This window comes from Ammodytes marinus (genome assembly GCF_949987685.1).
Source record: "Ammodytes marinus genome assembly, chromosome: 7".
NCBI lineage: Eukaryota > Metazoa > Chordata > Actinopteri > Uranoscopiformes > Ammodytidae > Ammodytes > Ammodytes marinus.
The window spans coordinates 6,567,738-6,582,677 of NC_137211.1; the positions used below are offsets into that span (position 1 = coordinate 6,567,738).

Here is a 14,940-nt window from a genome sequence, read left to right on the forward strand (position 1 = left end):
CTAACCGACAGATTGGTAAGAAACATAGAGATAAGGGTCAACGGTCAAAGCACTGGTCTTGTTTAGTCTCTGGCAGCTGCGAGCTAAGCAGACTCTGCCCTGGGGGGGGGCAACACACAGAGGCAAAGGGGACGACAGGGCAACGCTTGTCGGGGTCAGGGAAGTCGCCGGAGAAGCCCATTGGTACTCAGCCCTGACAGCAAACTAACAAACAGTGGAAAAGGCTCAGAAAAAGTAGACACGGAGCACTGAGCTTTTTTCCCTGTGCCTTTTTGAACTTTGTTTGCTCTACCATTGTGCATTTCCTCTGGCCTGAACCTTTGTCAGACTTCTTATTTTTTTTATACTCCCGAGCATAATATTGTTCCTCTTCTATGAGAAAAGTTTGAAAACAAAGTGTTATTTGCTTAGCTCCAGACTAGGATGTTAAAATCAGAGGTTAGGAGAAATTATTAACTGAAACATTTCTTGGGTGCTTCTTGGTATTTTTCTGAGCTCCTGTACCAGTGTTGGGGGACGAATCAACTGTTGGCTTAATCAACTTTGCATCAATTTGTTTGGCGACGGCTTGAAAGTAACCAACATTCATATGAAAATAGTTACAAGTTACAGCTTTAACTGTTTGAAGGAGTGGCCTGGACATGAGCCAATCCAATCTCCTTGTTGTGGAGAGTGAAAACATTAAAACCAAGAAACAAAAGGTTCTCCACCAACACTGCTAGATGCTTTTTTTTGTTTAAAAGTCTGCACAAGCTGTGACACCTTCAGTGCACAGCAGTGGAAGTCCTGGCTACGAGCCACGGTGTGTTCCACTGCCATTAACACAGGAAATCAGCGTGTCATACACACCAAAGTCCTGCATAATGATGAGCCGGTAGCATGTCCAGCTAATCTAAGCCCTGCGCGAGGTGTGAATGAATCCTATTTCCTCCTGTCTCGATAACCACTGAACCCATTTCCTCCCAATCTAACCACACTCGGCCAAACAAAGGTCCCGGGGGGATAGGCAGAAGGGCGGGGAAGGAGAGCCAGAGAAATCTAGGAGGGGAAAAGGAGGGTGGGGGTCTGATATAAAAAAAAATAAAACATTTAAAAAAGAAGAAAGAATCCATGCATGGATTTCAAATTTCACAGCTGAGCACCTGAAAGAAATTGCAGGCTTGGGAAAAAAAAGAAAAAGAAAGAGATCTTCTATTCTTTTCTGATAATCCGTGAGCTGTAATGTTGGCGTTCCATACATGGCGCCGGGGTAAGGGGAGGAAGGATGGCGTACGAGGGGGTTTAATGTTTGCTAAAGAGCCCAGAGTGTGCTGGAGAGTGACAGCAGCACATGGCTGATCGCCTCTATAGGAGGAGGGACTGTGTGTCTGTCCGTGAAAGACGAGTCTGTTTTACAAGCCAGCTCAGTATCCCTCCAGTCGGTCATGCTAGCCAGAATTTCACACTTATCCTTATAAAGAGCTGGCAATTAAGAGGGCCACTATTTCATTGGGAACACTGTTAAGTCTGTAAAGGGCTATTTATGTACTGTATACTCTTCTGTGTAACAGCCATAAAACATTGCAAAAACCATTGAGCTCCATTTCGAAGTAGACACCTGCCTCTTTTCTTAGGGATTCAATGAAGACATGATAAAAAGGTTACCACTTATTTATGTTCTATAGTAAGGTGTTTTCTAAAAAGGCTTTTCAGGCAGAACTAAGGCCACGCCACAGGTATCACTTCAAAACCCTTTCAGATGTTAAATCTTGATTGTTGGCCATGAATAATACATTACAGCCCCGTGCTCTGGTGACTACTGGCCGCTGACCAAAGCTAGCGACATAATGCAGTCACTGATTCTCAAACCGTGTGTGATGAGTGGCTCGCCTGCTGCTGGGTGCCAGCGGCCGTAAACAGCACAATACGCCACAAAGGGAATGAAAAAGGGACTCATATAAAATGTTGATAATCCAGGGCCCCCCAGCAAAAAAAAAAAAAAAACATTCGACACTGGAGTGGTTGTGGCCATTTATCCTAGTGCGCTGCATTGTGTTGATAAAAACCAAACACAAAAGAAAGAGAGCCGATGCAGCTTAAGGCCTCATGTGGCCCACAGTGCCAGTGGCATTCTTGTCCATTCCTCTGTTTGTTTGAACTTTCAAAATACGTTCACTCACATACAAAAAAATAAAAGACTGTGTAAAAAGACCTCCAAAAGAAAACACGTGAGGCCCTTTAGCGTTCTAAGGGGGCACTCACACTTGGCCTGGTTGATCCGTACCATGCTTAAGAGCAATTGTCCCCCCTGCCTCTTCCTGCGTTGTCCAGGCCCGGCCTGCATTCACACTTATGCTAAAGATCCGGGCCTATAGGTACCATTGCTTCTTGCTAATACGTCACCACGTCTTGATACGCCCCGGTTTGGGATTTGGAGCGTATTTGTATGCCATTGTTTTTGAATTTTTTCATCTAGCCACATTTTTTAGCAAACATTACACTTCCACATCAGACCAACCCCATAGCCTTCGGCAATGTTTTTTTTTTATCCTCAATGCGCGCATGGACGTATTGGGTCGCGGAGATCGTCATTAGCATCTGTAGGATGGCCTACTGTGAGAGCGCCCCAAGGCATAGACTCCCTGAAAAAATAAGTAAATACGAGGAAGAGAGAAGAAAAAGGTGTGTTGATTAATGGAATGAGAGGCGGAGGGAGAAAAGACACAGGCTCCAGTCCGTGGGGATGAGGCCCGGGCCAAAACACTCATGCAGATCCAACGCACTGAATTTGCATGAGCTGGCAAAAGCACCAGTGGCTTAGCTGGGCTCCAGCTGCCATTCACACATGGATACTCTTTCTACCTGTTTGATTAAGAACCTCTTGTTACGGCATTGGAGTATTACTGTAGGCACACAGTGTATCTGGCTGTACGTAGAGTTAGGGTTATGGATCAATGGTAAAGCCACCCCGAGCAACCCCATGTAAAAAAAAAAACGCCATACCCATGGCTGCTTTGTTATATAGCAGTGAAAGATGTGGTATTCGGTTTGAAATCCGCAGCTCTTGATGCAATATTAAATGGGGTGAGGTGTTTCAGGAATGTAAGACATTTCAGGGAGCATTTCATATGGCGCAGACAGAGGAACAGAACAGAAATAAAAGGGGGGGGGGAAGGTGGGGAGAGGGAAAAAGTCGAGAACGTGTCTAGGAGGCAGCTCAGCCGAATCTCCAGAAACATCCATGACCTTTCTCTCAGTATCGCTGCGTTCGGCGCCGACATTGTACCAAAAATTACCGGATTATTGGTCCAAATATAGCAACAGTGACACACACACGCACACACACACACACACACACACACACACACACACACACACACACACACACACACACACACACACACACACACACACACACACACACACACACACACACACGACTCAAACGTGAGATCTGGCAGAAATCCATACAATGGATCTGCAGAATCACAGGATACACAAGGACAGTTGGAAGACACATATTGTACATCAAAGTGGGAGTCCTCCTGTGAGAAATCCGGAGAGATGATTCACTTTGCATGATTTTGAGGCTTTTTGTTTTTTTGTTGCAATAGAGGCACCGCACCACCATGCACAGACGTCTGAATATAAATCTTGGCATGACAACCTGCTGCTATGTGTTTCAGAACTGTCAGTAATGATACAGCACCCTACAGGAAGACACACACACACACACAGACACACACACACACACACACAAAACACGTATACACTCATACTGCTACCGGAGTAGAGAAAGTCAGTGAGCCAGGTCTTTTCATCAGTTCCACTGCGCTGCCTCACACTGGGTCAATCTCACCACATCATTAATATGGTGGATGCTATTGTCATTACATCTACAAAACAAAAGCACAGTTTAACATGGCCGCCCCGCGGATCCAATATGAGTCAGGGAGCTATTAAATATGTTTGGGAGTGAGTGAGCGAATGCTGGTGTCTCGTGTGGGCGTGTGAGAAAGAAACAAATGAGAACCAGTAATGGTCGTTCCCACACTGAAAAATGACTGGAGGCAGTGAATGTGGAAGAATGCGTGTGAGAGCGAAGAATATCTATACAGTAGACTGTATGGTAGATGGAATCTATATATATGCGGGTGAGAAAAAAGGGCTTGATGAAAACCTTCCTGGAGCCTTGTGGAGATTCCATTTGAATACAATGCTTCCGCGTGTGTCTGTAATTTTATTTTTATTTTTTTTTGTGTGCGAACGTACACGTGATTGCGAGAGCCAGTGCACTATGTCTGTACCTACCATGCAAGTGAACGAGTGAGGAAGCCTGTCCATTGTGTCCGTCAGAGTGTGTGTGTGTGTGTGTCTGCGTGCGAGTGTGTGTGTGTGCCTGTCTGCGTGCAAGTGTGTGTGTATGTCTGCGAGCGAGTGTGTGTGTGTGCGTGTGTGTGCATGCGTGAGTGTCTGTTTTTCTGTGGATGCCTGCATGTATGTTTGTGTTGACAAACACCTCACACATCCCACGGTTCTCAGCTTCGCCACAAACACACACACTGGCAGGTGTGAGGAATGGAGAGAGAGAGAGAGAGAGAGCCCAGATTCTGGAGCACGGCCTGGCTGAGCAAATATTACTCTCTCTCTATCTATCCGTTCCCCTCTCTCTCATTCAGTGTCTGCATTTCTGTCTCTCTCTCTGTCTCTCTCTCTCTCTCTTCACACTGTGCCAAACACAGACGGCCTCTTTGTTATTCAGAGTAGGAAATGCAACGTGAGCCAAATGTGCCCTCGCTTTCCGTTTGATATCATCCACCATCCCTTTGTTCTTAGAGTCTCTCTCTCTCTCTCTCTCTCTCTCTCTCTCTCTCTCCATCACCGCAAGCTTGGCCTCAAACAGCATCAGCCAGACCAGACCACAAGGGAACAAGCCCAGCTCAGGCAAAGAGAGAGAGAGAGAGAGAGTGAGAGAGAGAGAGAGAGAGAGAGAGAGACAGAGACAGAGACAGAGAGAGACAGAGAGAGAGAGAGATCTGGTGATGTCCTGCGTGTTTGACTTCAAGTGTAGCTGGAGGTGACATTTAGCCTAACGATGAGATAAAGGTCAACTAGATCTCTTCCCCTGAATGCCATAGTGCGGAAATGGCTGGTTTGAAGTCGGGCCAATGTGGCAATTACAGCTTTGCATATAGAGCTATGTTCCCATAGATCAGTTAAAGGTTGAGTCAGCCGTTCCGGAGAACGCTTGTTGTCAAAGTCACTTTTTTTTTTGTCAAAATCAAGGAATATTTCTTCACAATCTGCTACTTGTGCGTACTGTGTGTGCGCTGGAAGAAATCCAGTGTTAATACACAGCCTAGGCTCTGTAAACGGGCATGTTTGTTGCTACAGTATAGGCCCCCTTTGAGTACTGTGCATACCCAGTGTTTACATAGCAGTTTACAGAGCCTAGGCTGTGTATTCACAGCACAATTGTTTTCAGCGCACACACAGGACAGGTAGTGGATCGTGAGGAGATATCTACTGATTATAACAAAACATTATTTTGACTAAAAGCTTTTTCTCCAGAATCAATGATTCCACCTTTAACTGTGGTTTAACAGTCTACACTCACATGTCAAAAAAACACAGTGTTTGTGTTGAATTTGCGAGATTACGAGGCCTACAGTATGTGTGTGTGTGTGTGGACACGCTAAATCCCAATCCAGTTACTCTGTTAGGTGTGACTATCAAGTGGTACGCCTTTAAAATGCACAGCAACATCCCCCAAAGTAGTTGAAAACATCTCAGTATGTCTCTGTGTGTGTGTGCGTGTGTGTGTGTGTGTGTGTGTGTGTGTGTGTGTGTCTGTCTGCTTCGATCCTCACCAGCCCCTGGAGAGCAAAACAGAAGAGTCTACAAGCGGAATACTAATAATATTCACCCAACTTCACTTCTCATTCAGATGACTAGCAAATATGAGCCCGACATCAAAAGCTTGTTCTATCCGCCGAGCAAGAAGAAAATATATATAGTAAATATGGGAAACAGACTTTAGACACGGCTTCAAACTGCTGTTTACTATTGGAATATATGTCACGCCTTGTTACTGAGTCATTATCTCACTGTCAGATAGAGGAGCATATGTTGTGTTTGTACAGGAACCAAATCGATTTGCATTCTTATCCTGGAGATATCCGTGAAGATGCAATTAAATACAAGTTGTAGAACAGAAAACATTTGGCGCATGCACTGTCTGTATACATTCTGATGATGATGTGATATGAAGTGACTGCATTTCCATCTCTACATTTTTTCTCTTGCAGCAGGAAAGTGTCCGATTCAATTTTCAAAAACTTTTTTTTTTTTGGGGGGGGAAGTTTTTTTTTTTTCAAAGTGTAATTAAACAAATCACACGCAGCACAGCACAAAAAAGAGCATTTGCTAAATGTACAGTAAATCTCTTGTTGGCTTATCTCCTCTCAGCCACCATTTGTCTAAGTAACTCCTCCACAGCAGCACAGCACAGCAAAGCACAGCAAAGCACAGCTCCCTATAACCTGTATGCTCTGGCCAGCCGGTCTTTTGAGTGTGTTAAAAGCACAGAGATAAGGAGAGGGGACTGGGCAATCTATCACCTCACACTGACAGCCCTTTGCACGTCGTCTGTCTCTGGGGTTGCTGCGCTGCCACGCTCCCCTGCAGCTGCTCCTCCTCTCCTCTCTTCTCCTCTCTCCTCCCGTCACTTCCACTCCTCTTTTTCTCTCTTTTTTCTCTCTTGTGCTATCATGTTTTCATCTGCTCACCCTTTACTCTGTCCTTGTGTCCCCCCCCCACCCCGTCCCTGCCCCTCACCTCTCCTGCCTACTCAGTATGTCAGTAGCATTGATGGCTATCGGCTGCTGCCCACCTGGCCCCGCCAAATGCTGTGTCACTTCATTAGGAGGTGTGAAAGGATGACCTTGCACTTGGTCTGTCTCTCTCTCTTTTTTCTCTCTTTACTCGGTCGAAGTCATACACTCCTCCAGCTGTCTCTCTTTCCCTCATCACTCTTCTTCTTCCATCCTCTGTCTGTCCCAAGCCGGCCCGGCAAGTGCCCTTCATCTCTCTCTCTCTTTCTGTCTCTCTCTGTCTCTCTCTCTCATTTTAACGTGTTTCTTTCTCTTCTTTCCATTTCTTTCTTTCTCTCTCCCTTGCCCTCATTGTTCTCCTTCATTATAGCACGCTGTCACGATGTCCCCCGCCGCGCCACCCAGGTTATTTATAGCAGAAGGAGGGTGGTGATGTTGAGAGGTGGGCCATCCCGGGGCCACACACACACACACACACACACACACACACACACACATATTCAAACACTTTTCCTGACATGTTAAACATATGCACACAGTAGGGGTCCCGACTAACAATTTGCATGGTACAATTTGATTGGTTGAATCTTGCCTTTAATCATGTTCCTGCTTATTGATTGATGCATATTTTCAGTTGCAACATTGGCTTTAATTTTTTTCTTTCCACCCCTAACAAAGGGGCTGAAACACCCGATCACAGTTTGTCTTCTTGAGTTGGCGCACGCACACACACACACACACACACACACACACACACACAAAATCATCAATTCTCCCGTACAAGGGCACTGGTGTAATCAGCAAACACAGGTCTGCATTAAGCGTGTGTCTGTTCCCAGCACCTACCTGTCTCTCTGACATGACGTAGATGTAGCCGCGGTCGAGGGAGAAGGCCATATCACGCAGGATGGGGCTGCCGTCCTTCATGACTGTGATGGTCTCATACTGGACTCCGCCGTGAGGAGGCCCGTCAACACGGATCTGAATGAACAAAGAGCACAACAACGGGTCAATGAATGAATGCTATTTATATCAGTCTGACAGCGGGAGTGGGAAAACAGACCATGAGTGATTGACAGGAACGACAGCAAGGGTCAAATAATATTTGCCAGAGCGATTTATCATCATCATCAATGCAGGTGGGTGGAGATATAGGCTTCATACGGGCTGTTTACATATGATGGCAGACCTGAAAATGGCAGAAAGGTGATTAATTGACTTTCATATACTATCCTTTCAACTGCTAAAAAAAATTGTGCAGCGCTTATCGTATTATTCAATGTTATGAGGTAAACGTCAGCCTGTTGTGATTCCATGTACGATGGGGTTACAACAACTGTTAAGAATGACCACATGATATTCTTAGACCTTTTTGAAACCTTAGCTCTGTTTTGCTTTCCCTATGTCTCCTGATGAATGATGTATTACCCCTCAGTAAGACTTTGAACTTGAAGCCAAGACCACCTTACAGTGGACAAGCCTTTCTAATGGCTTACATGAGGCACATGACCCCCACTGACCCCAACAGACCAACGCTAGCCCTGTTTTTTTTTTCTTTATTCATCAAATGCTGTTGTTGCAGAATGTACAACCAGAACACCAGTAGATCTCAAGGGGCTGCATGGGTTTGCGTGATGCTTGAGCGTGAGAGACTCGTCCTCAACCATGAAAGCTGATGGCTCTATCATGTGTCCATCCTCCACCCACACATTCATCTATCTATTCAGATGCTGACAGCAGCCAGACTCTCTCCATAAAACATCACAGAGGGGAAAGTCAAGGTCACATGTCTGTCAAAAGGGGATCAACTGGCTGGGAGGGTGGGGAGGGGGGCTTGTGCGCAAATGTGCACAATCACACACACACACACACACACACACACACACACACACACACACACACACACACACACACACACACACACACACACACACACACACACAAACAAGGCTTTTTGGTCAATGTGTGTGTGTGTGTGTGTGTGTGTGTGTGTGTGTACATGCCTTTTGTCCATTTGTGTATGTGTATGTGCGTGCGTGTGTGTGTGTGTGTGTGTCTGTGTGTCAAACTGCTGTTGTATGGTCATGTAAAGAGAACCCCTATGTAAGTTCACAAACAAAGCTCCCAGGGCTTTCTGCCTTCCTCAATGCTTGAAGGGTTAGCTGAGTACACGACAGCAGGCGGCACAGTCAAGGGGCCGAGGCTCAAAGCGACTTGAGTGTTCCACAGCTGACCCACGTCTGACCTTGGCACCGAAACCCAAACATCCAAAGAAGAAAGACATATGTGAAAACCATATGTAGGGAAGGAGGAGGAGAAGGAGAAAGACAGGATGTGGGGGCTGTGCCAGTCTTCATCTGGTTACTACTGACGCTGTGTGGAGGGAGACCTCAGCGAATAGGCTCATCCATAAAGCATGTGTGTGTGCATGGCCAGACCACCACTGCTCTCTCTCTGTTTACTTGTGTGTGTGTGTGTGTGTGTGTGTGTGTGTGTGTGTGTGTGTGTATTTATGTGTGTGTGAAGTCAGTGCACCCGTAGGAGCAGTCTGTCACGCTGTGATATGTGTCCTAGCAGGTCGCCACTATAGGGACCAGGAAATAGCCCGGCCCCCCTTCAGCACGTCTGCAGTTCATCTGAAGCAAAGATCGCTATCGCACACAGTGTTTCCACCACCACTGTCCGGGGGCCTCTAAACTCACATTTGGCCAGACACAAACACACTCGAAGACAGAGCTGTCTTAGAAGTTGTCCAGAACAAAAATGCTACTTTCCAGATAGGGGGGGTGACACAAACCTAACAAGTACAAAATAGTCAGTGTATGCTCTTAAGTCATTAATTTAATCATGAGTACATAAGTGTGTACAAAGAGATACATATTGAACAATCTCTAGTTCATTTTCCCTAGACACCAATACCCTCTGTTTTGCTAGTCACAGCTTCTTTTGTACCTAGTTTTCTTTTTCTACAACAGCTTATATTAGGCTTATGGCTCACACAGAGAAAATGGAATCCACACCATTGACACTGGAGCACTCACACACCATCTGACACACACACACACACACACACACACACACACACACACACACACACACACACACACAACCACACACACACACACACACACACACACACACACACACACACCCAGTTGCTTTTCACATTACGAAGCTGCTTTTCCACAGTGGCTGTATATCTGGCAACATGTGTTACATTCGCACATATGCAGACAGACGCAAACACACACCCACAACGTTGTAAGGAAGTGAGGAAATGTGTGCCTGTGTGTGAAGTGGGTTAAGCCGAATGCAAGAAGCGCTTTTCGCAGGGCAAGCTCACCTCTGGGTGGGTGGGCGCAGAGACCAAAAAAAATTAAATAAATAAAAAAGGGAGAAAAATGAAAACCTTGGGCAAAGTAAATGGAGACACCACCACCACTCACTGGTCCAAAAATAATTCTGTCAAAAAAAAACTCCATTTATTTACAACACTCACTCCCTCCCTCCCTCCCACGCTACCATTCTAGCAGCCTTAAGTATCCAACACCTGAGGAAGAGACACCCAGGCCCCAAACATTAATTTCCTCCGCATTGCTTCACTCTAAGGTACTTAAACCCCTGTGCTCTCTGCCCCATTTGACCCTGCATTATTTATCAGGCTGGCTCAGAAGGCTGCTAACAGGTTGGATCCATATACCCTCACGTCCCTCTGACAATATTTCTGCCCTGCTGCTGCTATTTTAGGAGGGACCTATCCACCGAGACAGGCCCCCAGTGCCCTGTAGAGCTGCCCTTGCTTTGGCCTTGCCTTTACACGGTTCCCCATTTCAACACCACAGCCATTAGCTATAGCCGCTCTCTATCACCAGCGTTGGAGGGCTGCAACTGAGTAAAGTGAGGGAGAGGGAAAGGAGGGGAGTGTTGAAAAACATTATGCGAGTACCCCAGAGGCAGTATGGTCTATGTGTAGTTATATATAACTATATTCTTGGGGAAAAAAAGAAACACTCCTGTCTTGAATGTCGAAAAATGACGATCAGAAAGTGAGGTTTAGATATACAGTTAATATTCACATGAGTCATACAATATCCATCACATATAAACCCATTTAAAACAGACATGTGTAAACCGTAGCCAAAGATGCCTGAAAACCTAAGGCCATAAATGCATGTTGCCGAGGCAACCCGTGAGTAGGAGGACTTCTTAATCAGCCAAAAGAATAGAGCACATGAGGGGCAGCCATATTTGGTTTTCAAAAATCCAAACCACTTTTTCAACATAACTTTGGACCACGTTCTCTTAACTGCAGTACTGCACTGTAATGTATACATTTGAAAAATAATATTTCTTTAAAGCTACCCGCCACAAAGAATGGCCAAATGGATTCAATCAAATATTTACATTTTAAAGTTAAAATAATGACAAACTAAGTCATTATATGTTTCCCAAAGTGTGTGTATCTTATTGAAAACAACATGTCAAGTTCTAACCAGCACTGAGAGCGTAAACCTCCCAGTAAAATAATGCTAACACTTTACTTTGTCAAGACAGGGGCACAGTTCTAAGGCTGCCACAAAAAAAAGGATTAAAAAAATAGCCTTTGTTTTTCTATGTACACACTTTATGTCACAGCACCTAGTCAGGCGTATAAGCGGCGGGAGGTGGTGGTTTTGGCCAGGAGGGAAAGCCATGGCAGCAGCATCAGAAGCCTCCCCTCGTGGCTACCAGGGCCTGTGCCAGTGGGGGGGCTTTTGATCAGACCATGTAAGCACCCTGCAAAAAACCTTTGAAGATTGACCAAACTCCAATTCAAATTGCTCTTCTCCCTCTTTCTCTCTGTTTTTCTCTCTCTGTCCCTGTCCCTTGGTCTCACTGGTTTTGAACAAGGAGCCAGACACTAGATCCCTAAACCGTGTGAGTCCATGTGAAGCAATTTGCTTGAGTGAAATGCGCTGGATAAATCCCACGGTTCGAGTGCATCAGATGTGTATTTTGCATTGCATTGTGGATGCTGCTGCTAAGAGATATAGCAGAAAAACAAGACCAAAACTGTAGGTCTCCTATATAGATAACATAATGGAACATGGGGCAAAATGCCAAAATTCCAAGTTTCCACATTGTACACTCCTTATGAGAAGAAACTGAGAGATAAAATGACAGTGTTTAAATGTAGTTCTAATACAAAAAAAAATTTAAAAAGCGAGGGATGATTTGCTGACTTACTGATTCGGCCTCTGTTTTACAACTTGTCTGCAAGTGTTTGCTCAACGTCAGCGACTCAATTTTCTTAATGGCCACAGCTGCGAACTATTACCTGAGTGTTGCTTTTTCTTTTCAGATTTTTTGGAAAAAGAGGGCTATTTTCTAACCTTAGCCTTGAGGTTATATAGCGTCTCCGAAACAGGATGCACGTGTGTACAGGTGGCTGCCAACACCAATACAAATCCAAACCGGAGGGTTGTACATTATTTTACTAGCATCTGGCAGAGAGCAGAATATGTAAAAAACCCACCAACGCATTGGGGACCCTTAACCAAAAAACCACAGTGCACGGCGAGCTCAACACTGACACCTTGTACCAGGATATAGGATTAAGTCAAATTGTAGGTTCTCGTCCACCTACACAGTGTAACTCTAGAGGAGTTGGTTTTAGGGATATTGGAGCTTTTTATGGCTGAAATCCAGGAACATATTGTGCTTTGAGAGAGAGAGAGAGAGAGAGAGAGAGAGAGAGAGAGAGAGAGAGAGAGGAGTGAAAGTTGAGCTCCCTAAGTAACCTTACTGGTAGCTTTCTCCCGCATCTACACTAATCTAGTTCTTGGATGTTGAAGTGATAAGTATTGCCTTTATCGAGCTGATCCCAAAGCACTGGATTAGATTCTGTGTCTGAATGCAATGGCCCCTTATACCATTGAGAAGGCTCCGCTGAGGAAACGTGGTTGCTTTGACTTCAATTCGATTCATGACAATTGAAAGAGACACAGGGTATACGAGGGATCTGACAATGACTAGGATAAACCATATCTAATCAAATCCAATATGTTTTGATGGGACCCAATCTCAGCCACCACCAGTAAATTGCTTTGAATATGTCTGCTGAGATTGGTCGGTTGGTATTATATACCTTGGGCCCAGGATGACAGGTGACAGACTGTTGACAGCGTTTTAAGAGCCAGTGGAGCTTGTCAGGAAGCATCCGTGATTTGAAATGCTTTTTTGTGACAGATGTGTGCTCTCACCACATCAATTTTTTCCCCTTATTTTTATTTTTTTTTGCAGTGCAAGCACAACTTTGAGGGGGAAAAAAATATATATCTTCTCCGAAATACAGGTACCGGTACTTATATGTTTGTCCTTTGCTGTACATCTCCCTGCCTCCACATTAAAAATTCATCTGAGTTTTTTGGACATGGCAAATGCAATGGTTGAAAAGCAGGCACCCAACACGTACTGTATTTTTAGTCTGGGGAAAAATCAGTGCACCAGGAAAAAAACATATAATAACCAGAAGAGAGTATGCAAATCTGGTGGCCCCAGCTGGACTTAAATCCTACGCTTTCTCGCTGCAAAAGGGTTTGCATGATATTGTTTGCATACATGTACGTGAGTATGTTACGTGACAATGAGTAATAAGGGCTGTACTATGGGTATGAGGTGTACTGACAGATTCCCTGGAGACGGATGCATAATGCTCAGTCTCTAGGATGAAGTCAGTCCCTCTGGGCATCATGTGTTAGGCCGGGCTGCATCAGGGTGAGTGGACTGGTAGTATGAGTCAGTTACTAGTAAGGCACGTTCACCCTCATTTCCTCTGTCTAACCTTTTTAACAAGAGATCAGATGCGCACTCACATGATTTCACACCCATACACACACACACACACAAACATACACACACACACGTCACGTGGAAAATAAACATGAATCAGTGATCTCATACACACACACACACGGACATAGATACAAATCAGATGGCTGCATTCAACAATTGACAGAACACTGTGTACTACGAACCAGGCATACTATCTCTATCTATTTGCATAGCAATCCTGGGCTTGAAATATAGAAGATTGCTATTGTATTTCTTTACTTCAGGTTGTAATGGGTGCTGGCAATTCAGCTGCCTATGTGTGAGCAATGCATGTCTCTCTCTCTCCGTCTCTCTCTCTCCCTCACTTTCTTTCTCCAGGGCTGGGGAAAAACATGGAGCCTCTCTCCGCCTCGATAACGCTTCTAATCCATCACCGGTGTCAGGCTGAAGAATTCTGGTGTCAGTAGCGAGCGGCGGCTATAAAATGTGCTGTAGCTTATGTGTGTGTGTGTGTGTGTGTGTGTGTGTGTGTGTGCGTGATGGCTCCCCACCACCAGCACAGAATGCGATCTCTTTTGTCCCTGGTCCTTGTTGTACAATACAAGGATCCCATAAGGCGCCATGTTAGCCCACTTGCCTATATGCGCTATGTGTCACTTCCCATCGGACAGACTGGGGCCGGAGCCAAGAAGCGAATTGAAAAAAGAAAATGGACAGATGAGGAGATTGAAGGAAATGTATAAGGGAGAAAAAGGAGACGTTGTAATGGAGGGGCAAGACATGGGCAAATGAAAGAACAAGGTATTCGCAGAGATCTCCAAGTTAAGTGTAAGACTCTCTAATACCTTTTTGATGCCACTTAAAATCACATCAGATACCAACGTCAAGGCAAATATAAAACATTCTGACGCATTTTAAGGTACTTTACTTTTCACTTATACTCACATCAATATAATCCCATTGGTGTACTGTGACAATAGCTTTGTGAAGTGTGTGTATACTCTTAATGAGAACATCTAAAAGTGCTTAATTGTCACATTACGACCCCCTCTCCAAGTATTTATTTAATCGAAAAAAGAGCAATCAAAAGAATGAAAGACCCCTGTGAAGGAAGTTCAATATTATGTCAGTGAAATCCAATACTTTTAAAGCCTTATTTTGAGAACATCCTTTAATCCCATAACCTCTTCATATGATGGCTCAAAATATCTGCTAAAACCACCTTAGTCCTTATTAGCCAATAAAAGGTGCAATTACTTCACAGGTTTGGTCAGGCACAATAGAGCCATATTGATTTGACCCGTTCCAATCCATG

The 14,940-nt window shown here is 44.8% G+C and overlaps 1 protein-coding gene across 1 annotated transcript in view; it reads right to left on the bottom strand.

Annotated features, from left to right (window-relative positions):
* Positions 1-14,940, bottom strand: part of plxna2 (plexin A2) — a gene marked incomplete at its 5' end in the record, with an annotated part of 163,360 nt that overhangs the window by 107,154 nt on the left and 41,266 nt on the right. The window contains one exon of the mRNA XM_080030937.1: positions 7,659-7,793. Coding sequence (XP_079887063.1) covers positions 7,659-7,793 — 135 coding nt within the window. The remainder of the gene's footprint in view (positions 1-7,658; positions 7,794-14,940) is intronic.